Here is a 21629-nt window from a genome sequence, read left to right as displayed (position 1 = left end):
ACAGAAAGGAAACGTCAACACAATCCCTGGAAAACAGACACGGAGTGTAAACAAAATATTAAAATCGCCCTGAACTTTTAAACAATAAGCTCTTAAAAATCATGAATATGTAAGAAATGCTTCTTAAAGTGTAAGAAAATTGTGAAAATATAAACATAGAGAAACTTGAGAAGGACTATTTCCTGCAGGTTTAGTGTGAGGAAATAATGGCTGTGTAACATTATTCTGCCCTATTCCTACTGTACTGGAATATGATACTGATATCTACTGTACTGGAATATGATACTGATATCTACTGTATTGATCATGTTAGTATCTACTATACTGGAGTATGATACTGATATCTACTGTACTGGAATATGATGTTGCTATCTACTGCACTGGAATATGATACTGATATCTACTGTATTGGTCATGTTGGTATCTACTATACTGGAATATGATGTTGGTATTGGCTGAACTGGAATATCATACTGATATCTACTGTATAGGATATCATGTTGCTATCCACTGTACTGGAATATGATACTGATATCTACTATACAGGAATATGATACTGATATCTACTGTACTGGAATATGATGTTGCTATCTACTGTATTGTTCATGTTGGTATCTACTATACTGGAATATGATGTTGGTATCTACTGCACTGGACTATGCTACTGATATCTACTACATTGATATCATTTTGGTATCTACTGTGCTGCAGTATGATACTGATATTTACTGCAATGGAATATGATGTTGGTATCTACTGTAAGGATACATGATGTTGGTATCTATTGTACTGGAATATGATACTGATATCTACTGTACTAAAATATGAAATTGATATCTACTGTGCTGATATGATGTTGGTATTTACTGTTCTGGAATATGATACTGATATCTACTTTACTGGAATATGATGTTGGTATCTACTGTACTGGAATTTGATACTGATATCTACTGTATTGGTCATGTTGGTATCTACTATACTGTAATATGATACTGATATCTACTGTACTGGAATATGATGTTATTATTTATTATTTGTTTTGCAGTAATTGTTTACGTATTTGTAATTTATCGGTCGATCTCACCAATGATTGAAATGTTTTAATGACCTATGGAAGATAAAGAGCAGTATATATATATATATATATATATATATATATATATATATATATATATATATATATATATATATATGTGTGTGTGTGTTGTATACTATTATATAAGTATACAACAATTACAGGCGTACACACACACTATTATACGATGGTTTACTAAAATATGAATATATTAAAAGAATAATGAGTAAATAAAGTTGATCTTGTGGAATGTGTTGTGTCGTCTGCAGGAGACATTCCTCACTTCCGGTCCCCGCCCCAGAGCATGCTGGGAGTTTGGTGTCATCTGACAGCAGTGAAGGTGGTCCTTGTCACAGGTGGAAGTCTGCTTCTCTCAGGTGAGTTGGCACTTCCTCTTCAGCACGCTGTTGCCTTGGTAACATCACCATCCTCCTCCTCATCCTCCTCATCATCACCCTTTGCTTTTGGGATGATGATGATTTGTTGTCTATGTTTGAAATGTACAGCAGCTGTTTATCATATTCAAATATGATACTGAGATCTACTGTACTGGAATAAGATGTTGGTATGTACTGCACAGGAATATGATACTGATATCTGCTGTATTGTCTATTATGTTGGTATCTACTGTACTGGAATATGATACTGATATCTACTGTATTGGCTATCATGTTGGTATCTACTGTACTGGAATATGATACTGATATCTACTGTACTGGAATATGATGTTGGTATCTACTGCACTGGAATATAATACTGATATCTACTATATTGGATATCATGTTGGCATCTACTGTACTGCAATATGATACTGATATCTACTGCAATGGAATATGATACTGATATCTACTTTACTTGATATCATGTTGCTATCTACTGTACTGGAATATGATACTGATATCTACTGTATTGGCTATCATGTTGGTATCTACTGTACTGGAATATGATACTGATATCTACTGTACTGGAATATGATGTTGGTATCTACTGCACTGGAATATAATACTGATATCTACTATATTGGATATCATGTTGGCATCTACTGTACTGCAATATGATACTGATATCTACTGCAATGGAATATGATACTGATATCTACTTTACTGGATATCATGTTGCTATCTACTGTACTGGAATATGATACTGATATCTACTGTATTGGCTATCATGTTGGTATCTACTGTACTGGAATATGATACTGATATCTACTGTACTGGAAAATGATGTTGGTATCTACTGCAATGGAATGCAATACTCATATCTACTATATTGGAAAACATGTTGGTATATACTCTACTGCAATATGATGCTAATATCTACTGCAATGGAATGATTTCTACTGTACTGGAATGTGATGTTGGTATCAGCTGAACTGGAATATGATACTGATATCTACTGTATAGGATATGATGTTGGTATCTACTGTAATGGAATATGATGTCAGTATCTACTGTACTGGACTATGACACTGATATCTGCTGTATTGGATATCATTTTGGTATCCACTCTACTGGAATATGATACTGATATCTACTGCAAAGGAATATGATTTGGGTCTCTACTGTACGGATACATGATGTTATTATCTACTGCACTGGATTATGATGTTGTTATCTATTGTACTGGAATATGATACTGATATCTACTATACTGGAACATGATATTGATATATCTACTGTGCTGGATATGATGTTGGTATCTACTGCACTGGAATATGATACAGATATCTACTGTAATGGAATATGATGTTGGTATCTACTGTACTGGATATCATGTTGATGTCCACTGTACTGGAAAATGATACTGTTATCACCTGTACTGGAATATGATAATGATATCTACTGTACTGGAATATGATTTTGGTATCTACTGCACTGGAATATGATACTGGTATCTACTTTACTGGATATCATGTTGCTATTTACTGTACTGGAATATGATACTGATATCTACTGCACTGGAATATGATGTTGGTATTTACTGCACTGTAATATGATACTGATATCTACTGTATTGGCTATCATGTTGGTATCTACTGTACTGGAGTATAATACTGATATCTAATGTACTGGAATATGATGTTGGTATCTACTGCACTGGAATGCAATACTGATATCTTCTATATTGGATATCATGTTCGCATCTACTGTACTGCAATTTGATACTGATATTGATATATCTACTGTGCTGGATATGATGTTGTTATCTACTGCACTGGAATATGATACAGATATCTACTGTTCTTGAATATGATGTTGGTATCTACTGTACTGGATATCATGTTGATATCCACTGTACTGGAAAATGATACTGATATCACCTGTATTGGAATATGATACTGATATCCACTGTACTGGAATATGATGTTGGTATCTACTGCACTACAATATGATACTGATATCTACTTTACTGGGATATGATGTTGGTATCTACTGTACTGGACTATGATACTGATATCGATTGTATTGGATATCAAGTTGGTATCTACTGTACTGGAATATGATAGTGATATCTACTGTATTGGATAGCATGTTGGTATATACTGTACTGCAATATGATATTAGTATCTACTGCAATGGAATATGTTGTTGGTATCTACTGTAAGGATACTTGATGTTTGTATCTACTCTACTGGAATATGATACTGATATTTACTGTACTGGAATATGATGTTGGTATCTACTGCACTACAATATGATACTGATATCTACTTTACTGGGATATGATGTTGGTATCTACTGTACTGGACTATGATACTGATATCGATTGTATTGGATATCAAGTTGGTATCTACTGTACTGGAATATGATACTGATATCTACTGTATTGGATAGCATGTTGGTATATACTGTACTGCAATATGATATTAGTATCTACTGCAACGGAATATGTTGTTGGTATCTACTGTAAGGATACGTGATGTTTGTATCTACTCTACTGGAATATGATACTGATATTTACTGTACTGGAATAGGATGTTGGTATCTACTGCACTGGAATATGATTCGGATATCTACTGTATTGGCTATCATGTTGATATCTACTGTACTGGAATATATTACTGATATGTACTCTACTGGAATATGATGTTGGTATCTACTGCACTGGAATGCAATACTGATATCTACTATATTGGATGTCATGTTGGCATCTACTGTACTGCAATATGATACTGATATCTACTGTACTGGAATATGATGTTGGCATCTACTGTACTGGATATCATGTTGGTATCCACTGTTCTGTAAAAGGATACTGATATCACCTCTACTGGAATATGATACTGATATCGACTGAATTGGATATCATGTTGGTATCTACTGTACTGGAATATGATACTGATATATATTGTATCGGATATAATGTTGGTATATACTGTCCTGCAATATGATACTGATATCTACTGCAATGGAATATGATCTTGGTATCTACTGTGCTGGAATAGGATCTTGGTATCTACTATACTAGAATATGATACTGATATCTACCGCACTGGGATATAATGGTGTATCCCACGTACTGGAATTTGATGTTGGTATCGACTCTACTGGACTATGATTTTGGTATCTACTGTACTGGAATTCGATGTTGGTATCGACCTGAACTGGACCATGATGTTGGTATCTACTGTATAGGAACATGATACTGTTATTTACTCTCCTGGAATATGATACTGGTATCTACTGTACTGGAATATGATGTTGGTATCTACTTTGGTGGAATATGATGTTGGTATCTACTGTACTGGAATATGATACTGGTATATACTGTACTGGAATATGATTTCGGTATCTACCTTACTGGACCAGGATGTTGGTATCTACTGTAATGGAATATGATACTGATATCTATTGTACTGTAATATGATGTTGGTATCTACTGTACTGTAAAATGATAATATCATCTTCTGTAAGGAGATACGATATTGGTATCTACTGTACTGGAATATGATGTCGGTATCTACTGTAAGGAAACATGATGTTGGTATCTATAATGTTGGTATCTACTTTAAGATGAAGTGAGATGTACAGTAAGTACAGTATTGGGGCTTTAGAGGCTGAGAGTGTTTTCAAAGAGATGTGCTTTGTCGTCAATGTACATAACACATCATATAATAATGATCATATTAATAGTAATAGTAAAAATAATAATAATGTTGGTAATATTATTATTATTATTATTATTATTATTATTATTATTAACGACTGGGACAAGCGGTAGAAAATAGATAATAATACTGTGCAGCTCACAAGGGAAGCTGCGTGTTCTATTTTTAAACTTTCCTACTTAGAAGTTTCCAAGTAGTTTTTAGTAACACATCTATTTTTGTCTCATATTTTACATTTCTTCCATTTGTGATAAGTTGCTTCTTTCAACTTGAACACTTGGATTTACCCATAATGCACTTGTGCTCGCCCTGTGACACTGTCACACAAATTATTGCAAATTATGTTTTGTTTTTTCAAACAAATTCATGTTTTAATTTGTGCTTCGTTAACATTTTGTGTTTAGTCCTGCACTTTTCTGGCCCTCATCTTTGTTGATCTTATTTGATCTTGGTTGATCTTGTTTGATCTTAATTGGAGACAGGTGAGTGTTTCAGAGACAGGTGACAGGTGAGTGTTTGAGGGACAGGTGAGTGTTTGAGGGACGGGTGAGTGTTTCAGGGACAGGTGATTGTTTCAGGGACAGGTGATTGTTTCAGGGACATGTGAGGGTTTCAGGAACAGGTGAGGGTTTCAGGAACAGGTGAGGGTTTTAGGAACAGTTGACAGGTGAGTGTTTCAGGGACAGGTGAGTGTTTCAGGGACAGGTGAGTGTTTCAGAGACAGGTGATTGTTTCAGGGACATGTGAGGGTTTCAGGAACAGGTGAGGGTTTTAGGAACAGTTGACAGGTGAGTGTTTCAGGGACAGGTGAGTGTTTCAGGGACAGGTGAGTGTTTCAGAGACAGGTTAGGGGTTAAAGGACAGGTGAGTGTTTCAGGGACAGGTGAGTGTTTCAGGGACTGGTGAGTGTTTCAGGGACAGGTGATTGTTTCAGGGACATGTGAGGGTTTCAGGAACAGGTGAGGGTTTTAGGAACAGTTGACAGGTGAGTGTTTCAGGGACAAGTGAGTGTTTCAGGGACAGGTGAGTGTTTCAGAGACAGGTTAGGGGTTAAAGGACAGGTGAGTGTTTCAGGGACAGGTGAGTATTTCAGGGACAGGTGACTGTTGCAGAGACAGGTGAGGGTATTAGGGATAGGTGAGCGTTTCAGGGACAGGTGAGTGTTTCAGAGATAGGTGAGTGTTTCAGAGACAGGTGAGGGTTTTAGGGACAGGTGAATATTTTAGGGAAAAGTGAGTTTTTCAAAGACAGTTGAGTACTTTAGACACAGGTGACATGTGAGTGTTGCAGGGACAGGTGAGTGTTTTAGAGACAGGTGAGTGTTTCAGGGACAGGTGAGTGTTTCAGGGACAGGTGAGTGTTTCAGGGACTGGTGAGTGTTTCAGGGACAGGTGACTGTTGCAGAGACAGGTGAGGGTTTTAGGGACAGGTGAGTGTTTCAGGGACAGGTGAGTGTTTCAGGGACAGGTGAGTGTTTCAGAGATAGGTGAGTGTTTCAGAGACAGGTGAGGGTTTTAGGGACAGGTGAATATTTTAGGAAAAAGTGAGTTTTCAAAGACAGTTGAGTGCTTCAGACACAGGTGACATGTGAGTGTTGCAGGGACAGGTGAGTGTTTTAGAGACAGGTGAGTCTTTTAGGGACAGGTGAGTGTTTTAGGGACATGTGAGTGTTTCAGGGACAGGTGAGTGTTTCAGAGATAGGTGAGTGTTTCAGAGACAGGTGAGGGTTTTAGGGACAGGTGAGTATTTTAGGGAAAAGTGAGTTTTTCAGAGACAGTTGAGTGTTTCAGACACAGGTGACATGTGAGTGTTGCAGGGACAGGTGAGTGTTGCAGGGACAGGTGAGTGTTTCAGAGACAGGTGAGGGTTTTAGGGACAGGTGAGTTTTTCAGAGACAGTTGACAGGTGAGTGTTTCAGGAATAAGTGAGTATTTCAGGGACAGGTCCCATGTGAGTGTTTCAGGGACAGGTGAGTGTTTCAGGGAGAGGTGAGTGTTTCAGGGACAGGTGAGTGTTTCAGGGACAGGTGAGTGTTTCAGGGACAGCTGAGTGTTGCAGGGACAGGTGAGTGTTGCAGGGACAGGTGAGTGTTTTAGAGACAGGTGAGTGTTTCAGAGACAGGTGTGCGTTTCAGGGACAGCTGAGTGTTTCAGGGAAGTTGAGTGTTTCAGAGACAGGTGAGTGCTTTGTGGACATGTGAGTGTCACAGGTACAGATGAGTGGTGCACACAGATTTGCACACATTTTTCAAAGGTAAAGTTTCCTGGTATTACCTGTAGTCCAGGTAAGTGTTTCAGGGACAGGTGAGGGTTTTAGGGAAAGGTGAGTGTTTCATGGACATGGTATTACCTCAAGTCTAGGTAATACCCATGAAGTAAACAGGTAATACCAATAAAATAAAATGTACTATAAAGTGTACTTCTATGGTGCTAACTGGACTACATGCAGTTTACAATCATATCTTGTCATATTTGTAGTATATTGGCATAAATATAAAAGTATATCCTCCTTTTATTTTGAAATATTAACGCCAGCTGCCTATTGTAATGATGTCAGACCGATATAACTATTGATGAGGACACTCGACTGGATCTGCAAGTGTGTGTACATAGTACTATCCACAACAGGTGTTTTGTTTACACGACCACAAGGACGTCTTTTGTTTGCCTTGTTATTGTTGAATAAAGCATAATAATGATTGAAGTAGTAGCACTACTGTTTTTAAACCTTTCAGGGATTAAGTCTCTGTCATAAAAATTTTAAAATAAGGTGTTTATTATTATTTTTTTACTGAAATGTTTAAATCTCTAGATCAACTTCAGATCTATCCGTCAATATAAAGTCTAAATTGTTTGTTTCATGCTTTTTTTGGTTCTTTATGGCAAAAACACAAAATGTGCAATATTTGCAAAACTTTATATAATATAAAAAATATAAAAGATTGCATAAATGTTTTAAAGTGGGCAATTGTGTGCGATAGATAGGTCAATAATTCATAACATTGATTTTGATTTGTTATCATTTTTTGAGCAATGAGTTGTGAAAAAAAAAGTGCACTAAAATTCTTGGGGACCCAAAAAGGTCCCACTCATAAATGTGTTTAAAAATAAATAATTCATCATATTTATTGTTTGACTTTCAAAGCCTAAATCTCTGCATCAACTTCTAGTTTTTAATATTTTTGTTAGTTTTTTTATGTCCTTTTTGTCATAGAAAGTATTTTTATGGTAAAAACACAACAAATGCAATATTTGCTCAATTTTATATAATATAAAAACTATTAAAAATTGCATAAATGTTTTAAAGTGATGTCTTAAAATAGGTCACTAATACTTAACATTGATTTTAATTTGTTATTATTTTTTGAGAAATTAGTTATAAAAAAAAAAGTGCACTAAAATTCTCGGGGACCCAAAAAGGTCCCACTCATAAATGTGTTGAAAATAAGTCACATCATTTTAATTTTTTTGGCTTTCAAAGATTGTATCTTTGCATCAATTTCTAGTTTTTTATTATTTTTGTTTATTTGTTCGTTTGTTTTATGCTCTTTTCGTCAAAGAAACTGTTTTCATGGCAAAAACACAAAATGTGCAATATTTGCAAAACTTGTTATAATGTGAAAAATCTAAAAAAATTGCATAAATGTTTTAAAGTGGGAAATAATTCATAACATTGATTTTGATTTGTTATTTTTTTTGAGCAATGAGTTATATATATATATATATATATATATATACATATGAGGTAGATCACCTCGACTTGGTCATTTATTAAGTAATTGATTAACGTTGAAAAACTAAACTTATTGGGGTGTTGCCATTTAGTGGTCATTTGTATGGAATATGTACTGTACTGTACAATCTACTAATACAAGTTTCAATCAATCAATCAAATCAATGAATGCCTACTGAGCCTATGGTGCTGTTAAGTTATTGTGGCTCAATGTGCCTTAAAATTTTTTTTTTTTCATGCTTTATTATTTAATATATATTATTGTTTTAGTTCGTTAAGAAATTTTCCTGGCTATGAATTTGCTCATTGCTATTTTTATGTTTTTGTGCATTATTTGTTGCCGTAATCATTAAACAAACAGGTTACTCATTAGTTACTCAGTACTTGAGTAGTTTTTCACAACATAATTTTTACTTTTACTCAAGTAAATATTTGGGTGACTACTCCTTACTTTTACTTGAGTAATACATCTCTAAAGTAACAGTACTCTTACTTGAGTATATATATATATATATATATATATATATATATATATATATATATATATATAAAAGTGCACTAAAATTCTTGGGGACCCAAAAAGGTCTCACTCATAAATGTGTTAAAAATAAGTCATACATCATTTTTATTTTTTGGCTTTCAAAGCTTGAATCTCTGCATCAACTTCTAGTTTTGATTATATTTATTTGTTTGTTTTATGCTCATTTTGTCATAGAAAGTGTTTTATGGTAAAAACACAAAATGTGCAATATTTGCACAACTTTATATAATATAAAAAATATAAAATATTGCATAAATGTTTTAAAGTGGGAAATTGTATGTCTTAAATAGGTATATTATTAATAATATTGATTTTTATTTTTATTTTTGGAGCAATGAGTTAAAAAAAAAAAAAGTGCACTAAAATTCTTGGGGACCCAAAAAGATCCCACTCATAAAAGTGTTAAAAATAAGTCATACATCATTTTTATATTTTGGCTTTCAGAACTTGAATCTTTGCATCAATTTATATTTTTTTATTATTTTTGTTTTTTTGTTTGTTTGTTTGTTTGTTTTATGCTCTTTTTTGTCATAGAAAGTGTTTTATGGCAAAAACACAATGTGCAATATTTGCAAAACTTGATATAATGTAAAAAATATAAAATATTGCATACATGTTTTAGAGTGGGAAATTGTATGTCTTAAATAGGTATGTTATTAATAATATTGCTCTAGATTTTTTTATTATTTTTGGAGCAATGATTTATAAAAAAATAAAATAAAAAAAGTGCACTAAAATTCTTGGGGACCCAAAAAGGTCCCACTCATAAATGTGTTAAAAATAAGTCATACATCATTTTTATTTTTTGGCTTTCAAAGCTTGAATCTCTGCATTAACTTCTAGTTTTTATTACATTTGTTTGTTTGTTTTATGCTCATTTTGTCATAGAAAGGGTTTTATGGTAAAAACACAAAATGTGCAATATTTGCAAAACTTTATATAATATAAAAAATATAAAAGATCGCAAAAATATTTTAAAGTGGGAAATTATATGTGTTAAATAGGTATATTATTACTAATATTGATTTGGTTTTTTTTATTATTTTTGGAGCAATGAGTTATAAAAAAATAAAATAAAAAAAAGTGCACTAAAATTCTTGGAGACCCAAAAAGGTCCCACTCATAAATGTGTTAAAAATAAGTCATACATCATTTTTATTTTTTGGCTTTCAAAGTTTGAATCCCTGCATTAACTTCTAGTTTTTGTTATTTTTGTTTGTTTGTTTTATGCTCATTTTGTCATAGAAAGGGTTTTATGGCAAAAACACAAAATGTGCAATATTTGCAAAACTTTATATAATATAAAAAATATAGAAGATTGCTTAAATGTTTAAAAGTGTTAAATTGTATGTCTTAAATAGGTATATTATTAATAATATTGATTTAGATTTTTTTTTTGTATTTTTGGAGCAATGATTCATAAAAAAATAAAATTAAAAGGAGGACACTAAAATTCTTGGGGACCCAAAAAGGTCCCACTCATAAATGTCTTAAAAATAAGTCATACATCATTTTTATTTTTTGGCTTTCAAGGCTTGAATCTCTGCATCAACTTCTATTTTTTTTAGTTTTTATTTGTTTGTTTGTTTGTTTTATGCTCATTTTGTCATAGAAAGGTTTTTATGGCAAAAACACAAAATGTGCAATATTTGCAAAACTTTATATAATATAAAAAATATAAAAGATTGCATAAAGGTTTTAAAGTGGGAAATTGTATGTCTTAAATATGTATATTATTAATAATATTGATTTTTATTTTTGAAACAATGAATTGAAAAAAAAAATTGCACTAAAATTATTGGGGACCCAAAAAGGTCCCACTCATAAAAGTGTTAAAAATAAGTCATACATCATTTTTATTTTTTGGCTTTCAAAGCTTGAATCTCTGCATCAACTTCTAGTTTTGATTATATTTATTTGTTTGTTTTATGCTCATTTTGTCATAGAAAGTGTTTTATGGTAAAAACACAAAATGTGCAATATTTGCACAACTTTATATAATATAAAAAATATAAAATATTGGATAAATGTTTTAAAGTGGGAAATTGTATGTCTTAAATAGGTATATTATTAATAATATTGATTTTTATTTTTATTTTTGGAGCAATGAGTTAAAAAAAAAAAAGTGCACTAAAATTCTTGGGGACCCAAAAAGGTCCCACTCATAAAAGTGTTAAAAATAAGTCATACATCATTTTTATATTTTGGCTTTCAGAACTTGAATCTTTGCATCAATTTATATTTTTTTATTATTTTTGTTTTTTTGTTTGTTTGTTTGTTTGTTTTATGCTCTTTTTTGTCATAGAAAGTGTTTTATGGCAAAAACACAATGTGCAATATTTGCAAAACTTGATATAATGTAAAAAATATAAAATATTGCATACATGTTTAGAGTGGGAAATTGTATGTCTTAAATAGGTATGTTATTAATAATATTGCTCTAGATTTTTTTATTATTTTTGGAGCAATGATTTATAAAAAAATAAAATAAAAAAAGTGCACTAAAATTCTTGGGGACCCAAAAAGGTCCCACTCATAAATGTGTTAAAAATAAGTCATACATCATTTTTATTTTTTGGCTTTCAAAGCTTGAATCTCTGCATTAACTTCTAGTTTTTATTACATTTGTTTGTTTGTTTTATGCTCATTTTGTCATAGAAAGGGTTTTATGGTAAAAACACAAAATGTGCAATATTTGCAAAACTTTATATAATATAAAAAATATAAAAGATCGCAAAAATGTTTTAAAGTGGGAAATTATATGTGTTAAATAGGTATATTATTACTAATATTGATTTGGTTTTTTTTATTATTTTTGGAGCAATGAGTTATAAAAAAATAAAATAAAAAAAAGTGCACTAAAATTCTTGGAGACCCAAAAAGGTCCCACTCATAAATGTGTTAAAAATAAGTCATACATCATTTTTATTTTTTGGCTTTCAAAGTTTGAATCTCTGCATTAACTTCTAGTTTTTGTTATTTTTGTTTGTTTGTTTTATGCTCATTTTGTCATAGAAAGGGTTTTATGGCAAAAACACAAAATGTGCAATATTTGCAAAACTTTATATAATATAAAAAATATAGAAGATTGCTTAAATGTTTAAAAGTGTTAAATTGTATGTCTTAAATAGGTATATTATTAATAATATTGATTTAGATTTTTTTTTTTGTATTTTTGGAGCAATGATTCATAAAAAAATAAAATTAAAAGGAGGACACTAAAATTCTTGGGGACCCAAAAAGGTCCCACTCATAAATGTCTTAAAAATAAGTCATACATCATTTTTATTTTTTGGCTTTCAAGGCTTGAATCTCTGCATCAACTTCTATTTTTTTTAGTTTTTATTTGTTTGTTTGTTTGTTTTATGCTCATTTTGTCATAGAAAGGTTTTTATGGCAAAAACACAAAATGTGCAATATTTGCAAAACTTTATATAATATAAAAAATATAAAAGATTGCATAAAGGTTTTAAAGTGGGAAATTGTGTGTCTTAAATATGTATATTATTAATAATATTGATTTTTATTTTTGAAACAATGAATTGAAAAAAAAAATTGCACAAAAATTCTTGGGGACCCAAAAAGGTCCCACTCATAAAAGTGTTAAAAATAAGTCATACATCATTTTTATTTTTTGGCTTTCAAAGCTTGAATCCCTGCATCAACTTCTAGTTTTTATTGTATTTGTTTGTTTGTTTTATGCTCATTTTGTCATAGAAAGTGTTTTATGGTAAAAACACAAAATGTGTAATACTAGCAAAACTTGATACAATATAAAAAATATTAAAAAAAAAAAATGCATTAATTTTTTGCGATTAGGTGGCAATAAGGTTGAGACTTGTCCAGGGTGTACGCCGCCTTCTGCCCGATTGTAGCTGAGATAGGCACCAGCGCCCTCCGCGACCCCAAAAGGAATAAGCGGTAGTAAATGGATGGATGGATGCATAAATGTTTTAAAGTGGGAAATTGTATGAGTTAAATAGGTCAATAATTCATAATAATACATCATTTTGATGTATTATTTATTGTAATTTAATCACTGAGAGATCCATGAAGGACCTTCTGGCCCTGAAGGAGTTCCAGCAGCGTCACACTGCCACCTTGTGGTTGGCGCGTTGTGGCGCTCGGTGACGGTTGTCATGGCGACACCACCCCCCCCCCCCCCCCCCACCTACGGAGATGAAGCTTGCGCCGCAGACGATCCCAGCAGGACAATGGTGATACTGGTGGCGCTGATATCACGTGATGTCTCGTCTGAAGAGTGTGCTGAGCGGTATCAGCGCATCACATGCTGTATCGCTCTGTCACTAAAATATTAGAGGACACCATAGTTCACCTGGCAGAAAAATGAAAAGCCACCAATAAATAGTACACACTGTGTGTACTTTCTACACACTAGTTAGTACTTGCTGTTCAATACATGTCAGTACAATAAGATTGGACTGATACTTTATCGAGAACACATGATATCAGATGTTTTCACATTTGACCTTTCATGTTTGTACGACGTCTTAGACAAGGGTCCAACTCAAGGCCTATGCAGCGTCATGCTACCTCATTTTAAAGTGGCCCTCAAGATCATTTTAAAGTGGCCCGCCATAGCATTCAATAGTGGACCGCCATACCATTTAATCGTGGTTCACCAAATCATTTTATTGTGGTCCTCCACATCATTTTAAAGTGGCCTTCTACATCATTTTATGTGGTCCACCACTGTATTTTAAATTACCCCCCTTCATCATTGTAAAGTGGCCCGCCATAGCATTTGATACTGCACCGTCCCCTCATTTTATTGTGGTCCTCCACATGATTTTTACGTGGCCCGCCATAGCATTTAATAGTGGCTTGCCACAGAATTTTATTATGGACTGCCACCTCATTTTATGTGGTCCTCCACTTCGTGTTACGTGGCCCGCAATAGCATTTAATATTGGCTTGCCACAGAATTTTATGGCGGACTGCCACATCATTTTAAAGTGGCCCTCCAAATCATTTTACGTGGTCCACTACTGTATTCTAAAGTGGCCCCTTACATAATTTTTATGTTGTCCTTTATGTCATTTTAATGTAATCCTCAAGATAATTTTAATGTGGTCCTTCCCCAATATTTTGAAGTGGCCCTCCGCATCATTTTGACATGGTCCTCCACGTTATTTAAATGTGGACCTCTGCTTCATTTTACGTGGTCCACCACATTATTTTAAAGTGGCCCCCTACATCATTGTAATGTGGCCCGCCGTAGCATTTAATAGTGGACCGCCACATCATTTTATTGTGTTCATCCACATAATTTTTATGTGGCCCGCCATAGCATTTTATAGTGGTTTTCCACAGAATTTTATTAAGGACTCCGACGTCATTTGAATGTGGCCCTCCACATCATTGTATGTGGTCCAGCACTGTATTCTAAAATGGCCCCCAACATAATTTTGACGTGGTCCTCCTCGTCATTTTAAAGTAGCCCTCTACATCATTTTACGTGGTCCACCACTGTATTTATAGTGGCCCCCTACATCATTGTAATGTGGCCCGCCATAGCATTTAATAGTGGACCGCCACATGAATTTATTGTGGTCCTCCACATAATTTTTAAGTGGCCCGCCATAGCATTTAATAATGGCTTGCAACAGAATGTTACTATAGACTGCCACATCATTTGAATGTGGCCCTCCACATCATTGTATGTGGTCCACCTCTGTATTCTAAAGTGGCCCCCTACATAATTTTGTTGTGATCCTTCACATTAATCTAATGTGGTCCTCCACATCATTTGAAAATGTCCCGTCACATCATTTTAATTGGTCCACCACTGTATTTTAAAGTGGCCCCCTCCGTTATTTTAATTTGGTCCTCCGCATTTTTTCATGTGGTCCCCTCAGCATTTTAATGTGGTCTTTCACATCCTTTTACGTGGTCCACCACTTTATTTTAATCTGGCCCCATGCATTGATTTAATTTGGTCCTCTGCGTCATTTTATGTGGTCCACCACTGTATTTTAAGTGGCCCCCTCCATCATTTTAACGTGGTCCTTCACGTCATTTTAAGTGGCCCTCCACATCCTTTTACTTGGTCCACCAAATGTGGTCCTCCACGTCATTGTACGTGGTCCACCACTGTATTTTAAATTGGCCCACTACATCATTTTAACGTGGTCACCCCAAATCATTTTAACGAGGTCCTCCATGTCATTTTATGTGGCCCCCTCTATTAATTTAATCTGGTCCTCAACGTCATTTTACATGGTTCATCACTGTATTTTCATGTGGCCCCCTCCATCGTTTTAAAAGGGTTCAGATCATTTTAAAGTGGCCCGCCACGTAATTTTAAAATGGCCCTCCACATCATTTTATGTGGTCCACCACTATATTTTAAAGTGGCCCGCCACGTAATTTTAAAGTGGCCCTCCACATCATTTTACGTGGTCCTTACTCCACTTCATTTAATAGTGGCTCGCCACATCATTTTATTGTGTACCCCCCCTTATTTTAATTTGGCCCGCCTCATAATTTGTTTGGTGGTTCGCCACATCAGTTCAGTGTGGCTTTTGATGTCATTTTATGTGGCCCACAGTGTCATTTTATGTGGTTTGCCACAACTTTTTAATATATTTGTTCACGTCATTCTATGGGGCCTGCCATCATTTTCAAAATGGCCCTTCATGTCATTTCATAGGGTTTGACACGGTATTTAAATGTTGTCTGCCAAATAATTTTAATGTGGCCCTCCACATCATTTTACGTGGTCCACCACTGTATTCTAAAGTGTCCCCCTACATCATTTTAATGTGGTCCCCCAAATCATTTTACGTGGTCATCCACTTCATTTAATAGTGGCCTACCACGTAAATTTATTGTGGACGACCCCTTTTTTTAAATTGGCCAGCCTCATAATTTTAAATTGGCCCTCCATGTCATTTTATGTAGCCCTCATTGTCATTTTATGTGTTTTTTTCCACAACTTTTTAATGTATCCGTCCACGTTCAGTTAAAGTTAAAGAAGTAATGATTGTCACACACCTTATGGGAGGTGAGCAGCAGTGGTGGCCGCGCCCGGGAATCATTTTTGGTGATTTATTTGAATGGGCTCCGAGAAATCAACCATAATCACTCACATGAAGTTAAAAGGGCATGCCATCGAGCTAATTTGATTTGATTGTAACTTTCCTACATCCCCAAAATTGATAATGTGTGTTGCTATATGCATACTTTTGACCCAGCAGATTTGGTCCCATTTTCAGTAGAGCCATAATAAATTCATAAAAGAACCAAACTTCATGAACCAACAAGTATGTGCTCCATTCACTCTATCGCCAAAAAAAGGACTTGTAGAAATTATTGTAAACTCATGCCAGCCATGACATTATGTTCTTTCCAAGTGTATGTAAACTTTTGACCAGGACTGTGTATTTGTGTTTGTGCGTGTGTGCCATGACTGCTGACTGGTCAAGCTCACGTGTCCTGAGTGAGTCCTTCCCCCACAGACTTCCTTGTTTACAGAACATTCTAGTAGTAATAAGAGAGGCTGTGAGATTGATCTATTTTGCTTATAAAACACTCTGAAACATCCAAACACCTCCGTCAATGTTTGATATACACACTGTAAGTATATATGTCATGTAGTAACATTCATAATAACATGTAATATTTACATATTTTCATCATACGATAAGTATATATGTAGTATCTAGTAACATTCCTCATAACATGTAATATTTACATATTTTCATCATACTGTAAGTATATATGTAGTGTCTAGTAACATTCATAATATGTCATATTTACATATTTTCATCATACTGTAAGTATATATGTCATGTAGTAACATTCATAACATGTAATATTTAGATTTTCATCATACTATAAGTATATATGTAGTATCTAGTAACATTCATCATAACATGTAATATTTACATATTTTCATCATATTATAAGTATATATGCAATGTAATAAAATTCATCATAACATGTAATATTTACATATTTTCATCATACTGTAAGTATATATGTAGTATCTAGTAACATTCATAATAACATGTCATATTTACATGTTTTCATCATACTGTAAGTATATATGTAATGTAGTAACATAACATGTAACATTTACATATTTTCATCATACTGTGGGTATATATGTAATATCTAGTAACATTCATAATGACGTCATATTTACATATTTTCATCATACTGTAAGTATAAATGTCATGTAGTAACATAGATAATAACATGTAATATTTATATATTTTCATCATACTGTAAGTATATATGTAATGTAGTAACATTCATAACAACATGTATTATTTACATATTTCCATCAAACTGTAAGTAAATATGTAGTGTCTGGTAACATTCATAATAACATGTAATCTTGACTTATTTTCCTCATACTGTAAGTATTAATGTCATGTAGTAACATTCATAATAACATGTAATATTTACATATCTTTATCATACTTTAAGTATATATGTAATGTAGTAACATTTATAACGTAATATTTACATATTTTCATCATATTGTAGGTATATATGTAATGTAGTAACATTCATAATTTGTAATATTTACATATTTTTATCAAACTAAGTATATATGTAGTATCTATTAACATTCATAATAACATGTAATCTTGACTTATTTTCATTATACTGTAAGTATTAATGTACTGTAGTAACATTCATAATAAAATGTAATATTTATATATGTTCATCATACTGTAAGTATACATGTATTGTAGTAACATTCATAATAACATGTCATATTCACACATTGTAAGTATATATGTAATGTAGTAACATTAATAATAACATGTAATATTTACATATTTTCATCATACAGTGAGTATATATGTAGTATCTAGTAACATTCATAATAACATATAATATTTACATATTCTCATCATACTGTAAATACATATGTAGTATCTAGTAGCATTCATAATAACATGTATTCTTGACTTATTTTCCTCATACTGTAAGTATTAATGTCATGTAGTAACATTATTAATAACATGTAATATTTACATATTTTCATCATACTGTAAGTATATATGTAGTATCTAGTAACATTCATAACAACATGTAATATTGACTTTATTTCATCATACTGTAAGTATTAATGTCATGTAGTAACATTTATAATAACATGTCATATTTACATATTTTCATCATACTGTAGGTATATATGTACTGTAGTAACATTCATATTAACATGTAATATTCACATATTTGTATCATACTGTAAGTATATATGTAATTTAGTAACATTCAAAATAACATGTAATTTTTTATTCTACGTGTTTTCATCATTTTAAGTATTAATTTCACAGACGCATCACAACGTTCACTTCCCCTTCAACAAGTCTATTATTCATGCCAGACTTCATGAGAGACAACAAACATCATAAAACAACCACTTACTGTACAATTTCGGCTCTCACTCACATGATAGGATGGTTGTATCTTCCCCTTTACATCAACAATTCATCATAACCCTCACAAAGGGTTACAAAAAAAAAAGGATAATATTTTTGTGTCTAAGTTGGATGTCAAAGTTGACCAACTTGTGGATTTATCGATATCAGAATTGGATCTGCAGCCAGGATCCAAACAACAAGTATTTTGACTGCTTTTTTCCTACACTTTGAATCCTGCGGCCTATAAAAAGGTGTGTTTAATTTGTGGATTTTTCTTCACTGATATGGCCATAATGCAAATACTTTGGAAAAAAAACCACAACAAGCGACTAACACCCAAACTGTGTTTTATTGTTTGTGCTATAGCGCCATCTTTTGGACAAGTTCACTCACTGCAGGTGCTGCAGTGTCCTTCCATTTAGTGCTCTCATTCATGTTCATTGATCACTCCAAGCAAGGGTGTGTAAGTTTTACAATATAACTACAACAATTCTTACAGACTGAATAGTCCTGTGTGTGACATCTGAGAGACAATACACAAGTCTTCAGGTGGCAGTATCAGCAACTCATGGAGTAGTTTGAATGAATGAATGAATGAATGAATGAATGATTGAATACACCTTTTGGACGCTGCAGATGTAATTAATGGTCAAATATCATCTCCATGGCAAGGATATCGTATCCATGCAGCGTTTAATGCAACAATATCATATCCATGCAGCATCTTCATGGCGATGATATCATAACCATGACAACGATGTTGTGTCCATGGCAACTAGAGCGTCTGCCCTGAGATCAGTTGGTTGTGAATTCAAACCCCGGCCAAGTCATACCAAAGACTATAAAAAAAAATGGGACCCATTACCTCCTGGCTTGGCACTCAGCATCAAGGGTTGGAATTTGGGGTTGAATCAGCAAAAATGATTCCCGGGCGCGGCCACTGCTGTTGCTCACTGCTCCCCTCACCTCCCAGGGGGTGATCAAGAGTGATGGGTCAAAGGCAGAGAATAATTTGGCCACACCTAGTGTGTGTGTGTGTGTGACAACCATTGGTACTTTAACTTAACTTTAACTTTAACGATATCATATCCATGCAGCATCTTCATGGCGATGATATCATATCCATGGAAACGGTATATCCATTGGCGACTATATCATATCCATGCCGAAGATATCTTGTCCATGTTTACCATCTAATCTCTATGGCAACGATATATCCATGCAGTGTCTTTATGGCGATGATTTGATATGTATGGCAACGATATCATATCCATGCAGCAACTTTATTTGTTGTGATATCATATAAATGGCAACGATATCATATCTATTCAGCATCTTTTTTGGCGATGATGTCATATCTATGGCAACGATATCATATCTGTGCAGCATCTTCACGGTGACGATATCATCTCCATGGTGAGAATATCGTATCCATGGTGAGGATATTATCTCCACGGCAACGATATCATATCCAGAAGCATCTTCATGGCGATAATATCATATCCTTGGCGATGACATCATCTACATGGCAACGATGTCATATGCGTGCAAAATCTTCATGGCAACGATATCATATCCATGGCAACGATACCATATCCGTGCAGCACCTTCGTAGTGACAATATGATATTTGTGGCGATGATGTCATATCCATGGCGACGATATCATCTCCATGGCAATGATGTCATATCCGTACAGCATCTTCATAGTGACGATATCATATCCATGGCAATGATGTCATATCCGTACAGAATCTTTATAGTGACGATATCATATCGGTGCAGTATCTTTATGGCGAGGATATCATATCTATGGCAATGATATCATATCTGTGCAGCATCTTCATGGCGACAGTATCATCTCCATGGCGACGATATCTTGTCAATGGCAATGATATAATCTCCATGGCAACAATATCATATCCATACAGTGTCTTGATGGAGATGATATCATATCCATGGCGAGGATATCATATCTATGGCAATGATATTATATCCGTGCAGCATCTTAATGGTGACAATATCATCTCCATGGCAACGATATCTTGTTCCTGGCACTGATATAATCTCAATGGCAACGATATCATATCCGTGCAGCATCTCCATGGCGAGGATATCAACTCCATGGCAACGATATCATATTCGTGCAACATCTCCATGGCGAGGATATCAACCCCATGGCAACGATATCATTTCCTTGGGGGCGATATCATCTCCATGGTGACAATATCATATCCATGGTGATGATACCATATCCGTGCAATAGGTTCATGGCGATAATATCATATCTATGGCGACGATATCCTTTCCATGGCAACGATATCATATCCATGCAGCATCTTCATAGTGACGATGTCATATCCCTGACGAGGATATCATCTCCATGGCAATGATATCATATTCGTGCTGCATCTCCATGGTGACGACATCATTTCCATGGCGACAATATCCTCTCCATGGCGTCGATATCCTCTCCATGGCGACGATATCATATCCGTGCAATATCTTCATGGCGATAATATCATATCTATGGCAACGATATCATCTCCATGGCAACGATATCATATCCGTGCAGCATCGTCATAGAGACGATATCATTTCCGTCTCAACGATATCATATTCGTGCTAAATCTCCATGGCAAGGTTATCATCTCCATGGCGACGATATCCTCTCCATGGCGACGATATCATATCCGTGCAATATCTTCATGGCGATAATGTCATATCCATGGCGAGGATATAATCTCCATGGCAACAATATCATAATC

General features: G+C 34.1%; 1 protein-coding gene across 2 annotated transcripts in view; it reads left to right on the top strand.

Moving 5' to 3' along the window:
• The window catches only part of iqsec1b (IQ motif and Sec7 domain ArfGEF 1b), a 216124-nt gene that overhangs the window by 49472 nt on the left and 145023 nt on the right, over positions 1 to 21629 (top strand). For both annotated transcript variants that reach the window (XM_061902903.1, XM_061902902.1), the window contains one exon: positions 1345 to 1452. In XM_061902903.1, the coding sequence (XP_061758887.1) occupies positions 1345 to 1452 (108 nt within the window). The remainder of the gene's footprint in view (positions 1 to 1344; positions 1453 to 21629) is intronic.

Source organism: Nerophis ophidion, linkage group LG06 (assembly GCF_033978795.1).
Source record: "Nerophis ophidion isolate RoL-2023_Sa linkage group LG06, RoL_Noph_v1.0, whole genome shotgun sequence".
Taxonomy (NCBI): Eukaryota; Metazoa; Chordata; class Actinopteri; order Syngnathiformes; family Syngnathidae; genus Nerophis; species Nerophis ophidion.
This window is presented reverse-complemented; position numbering and strand designations above follow the sequence as displayed.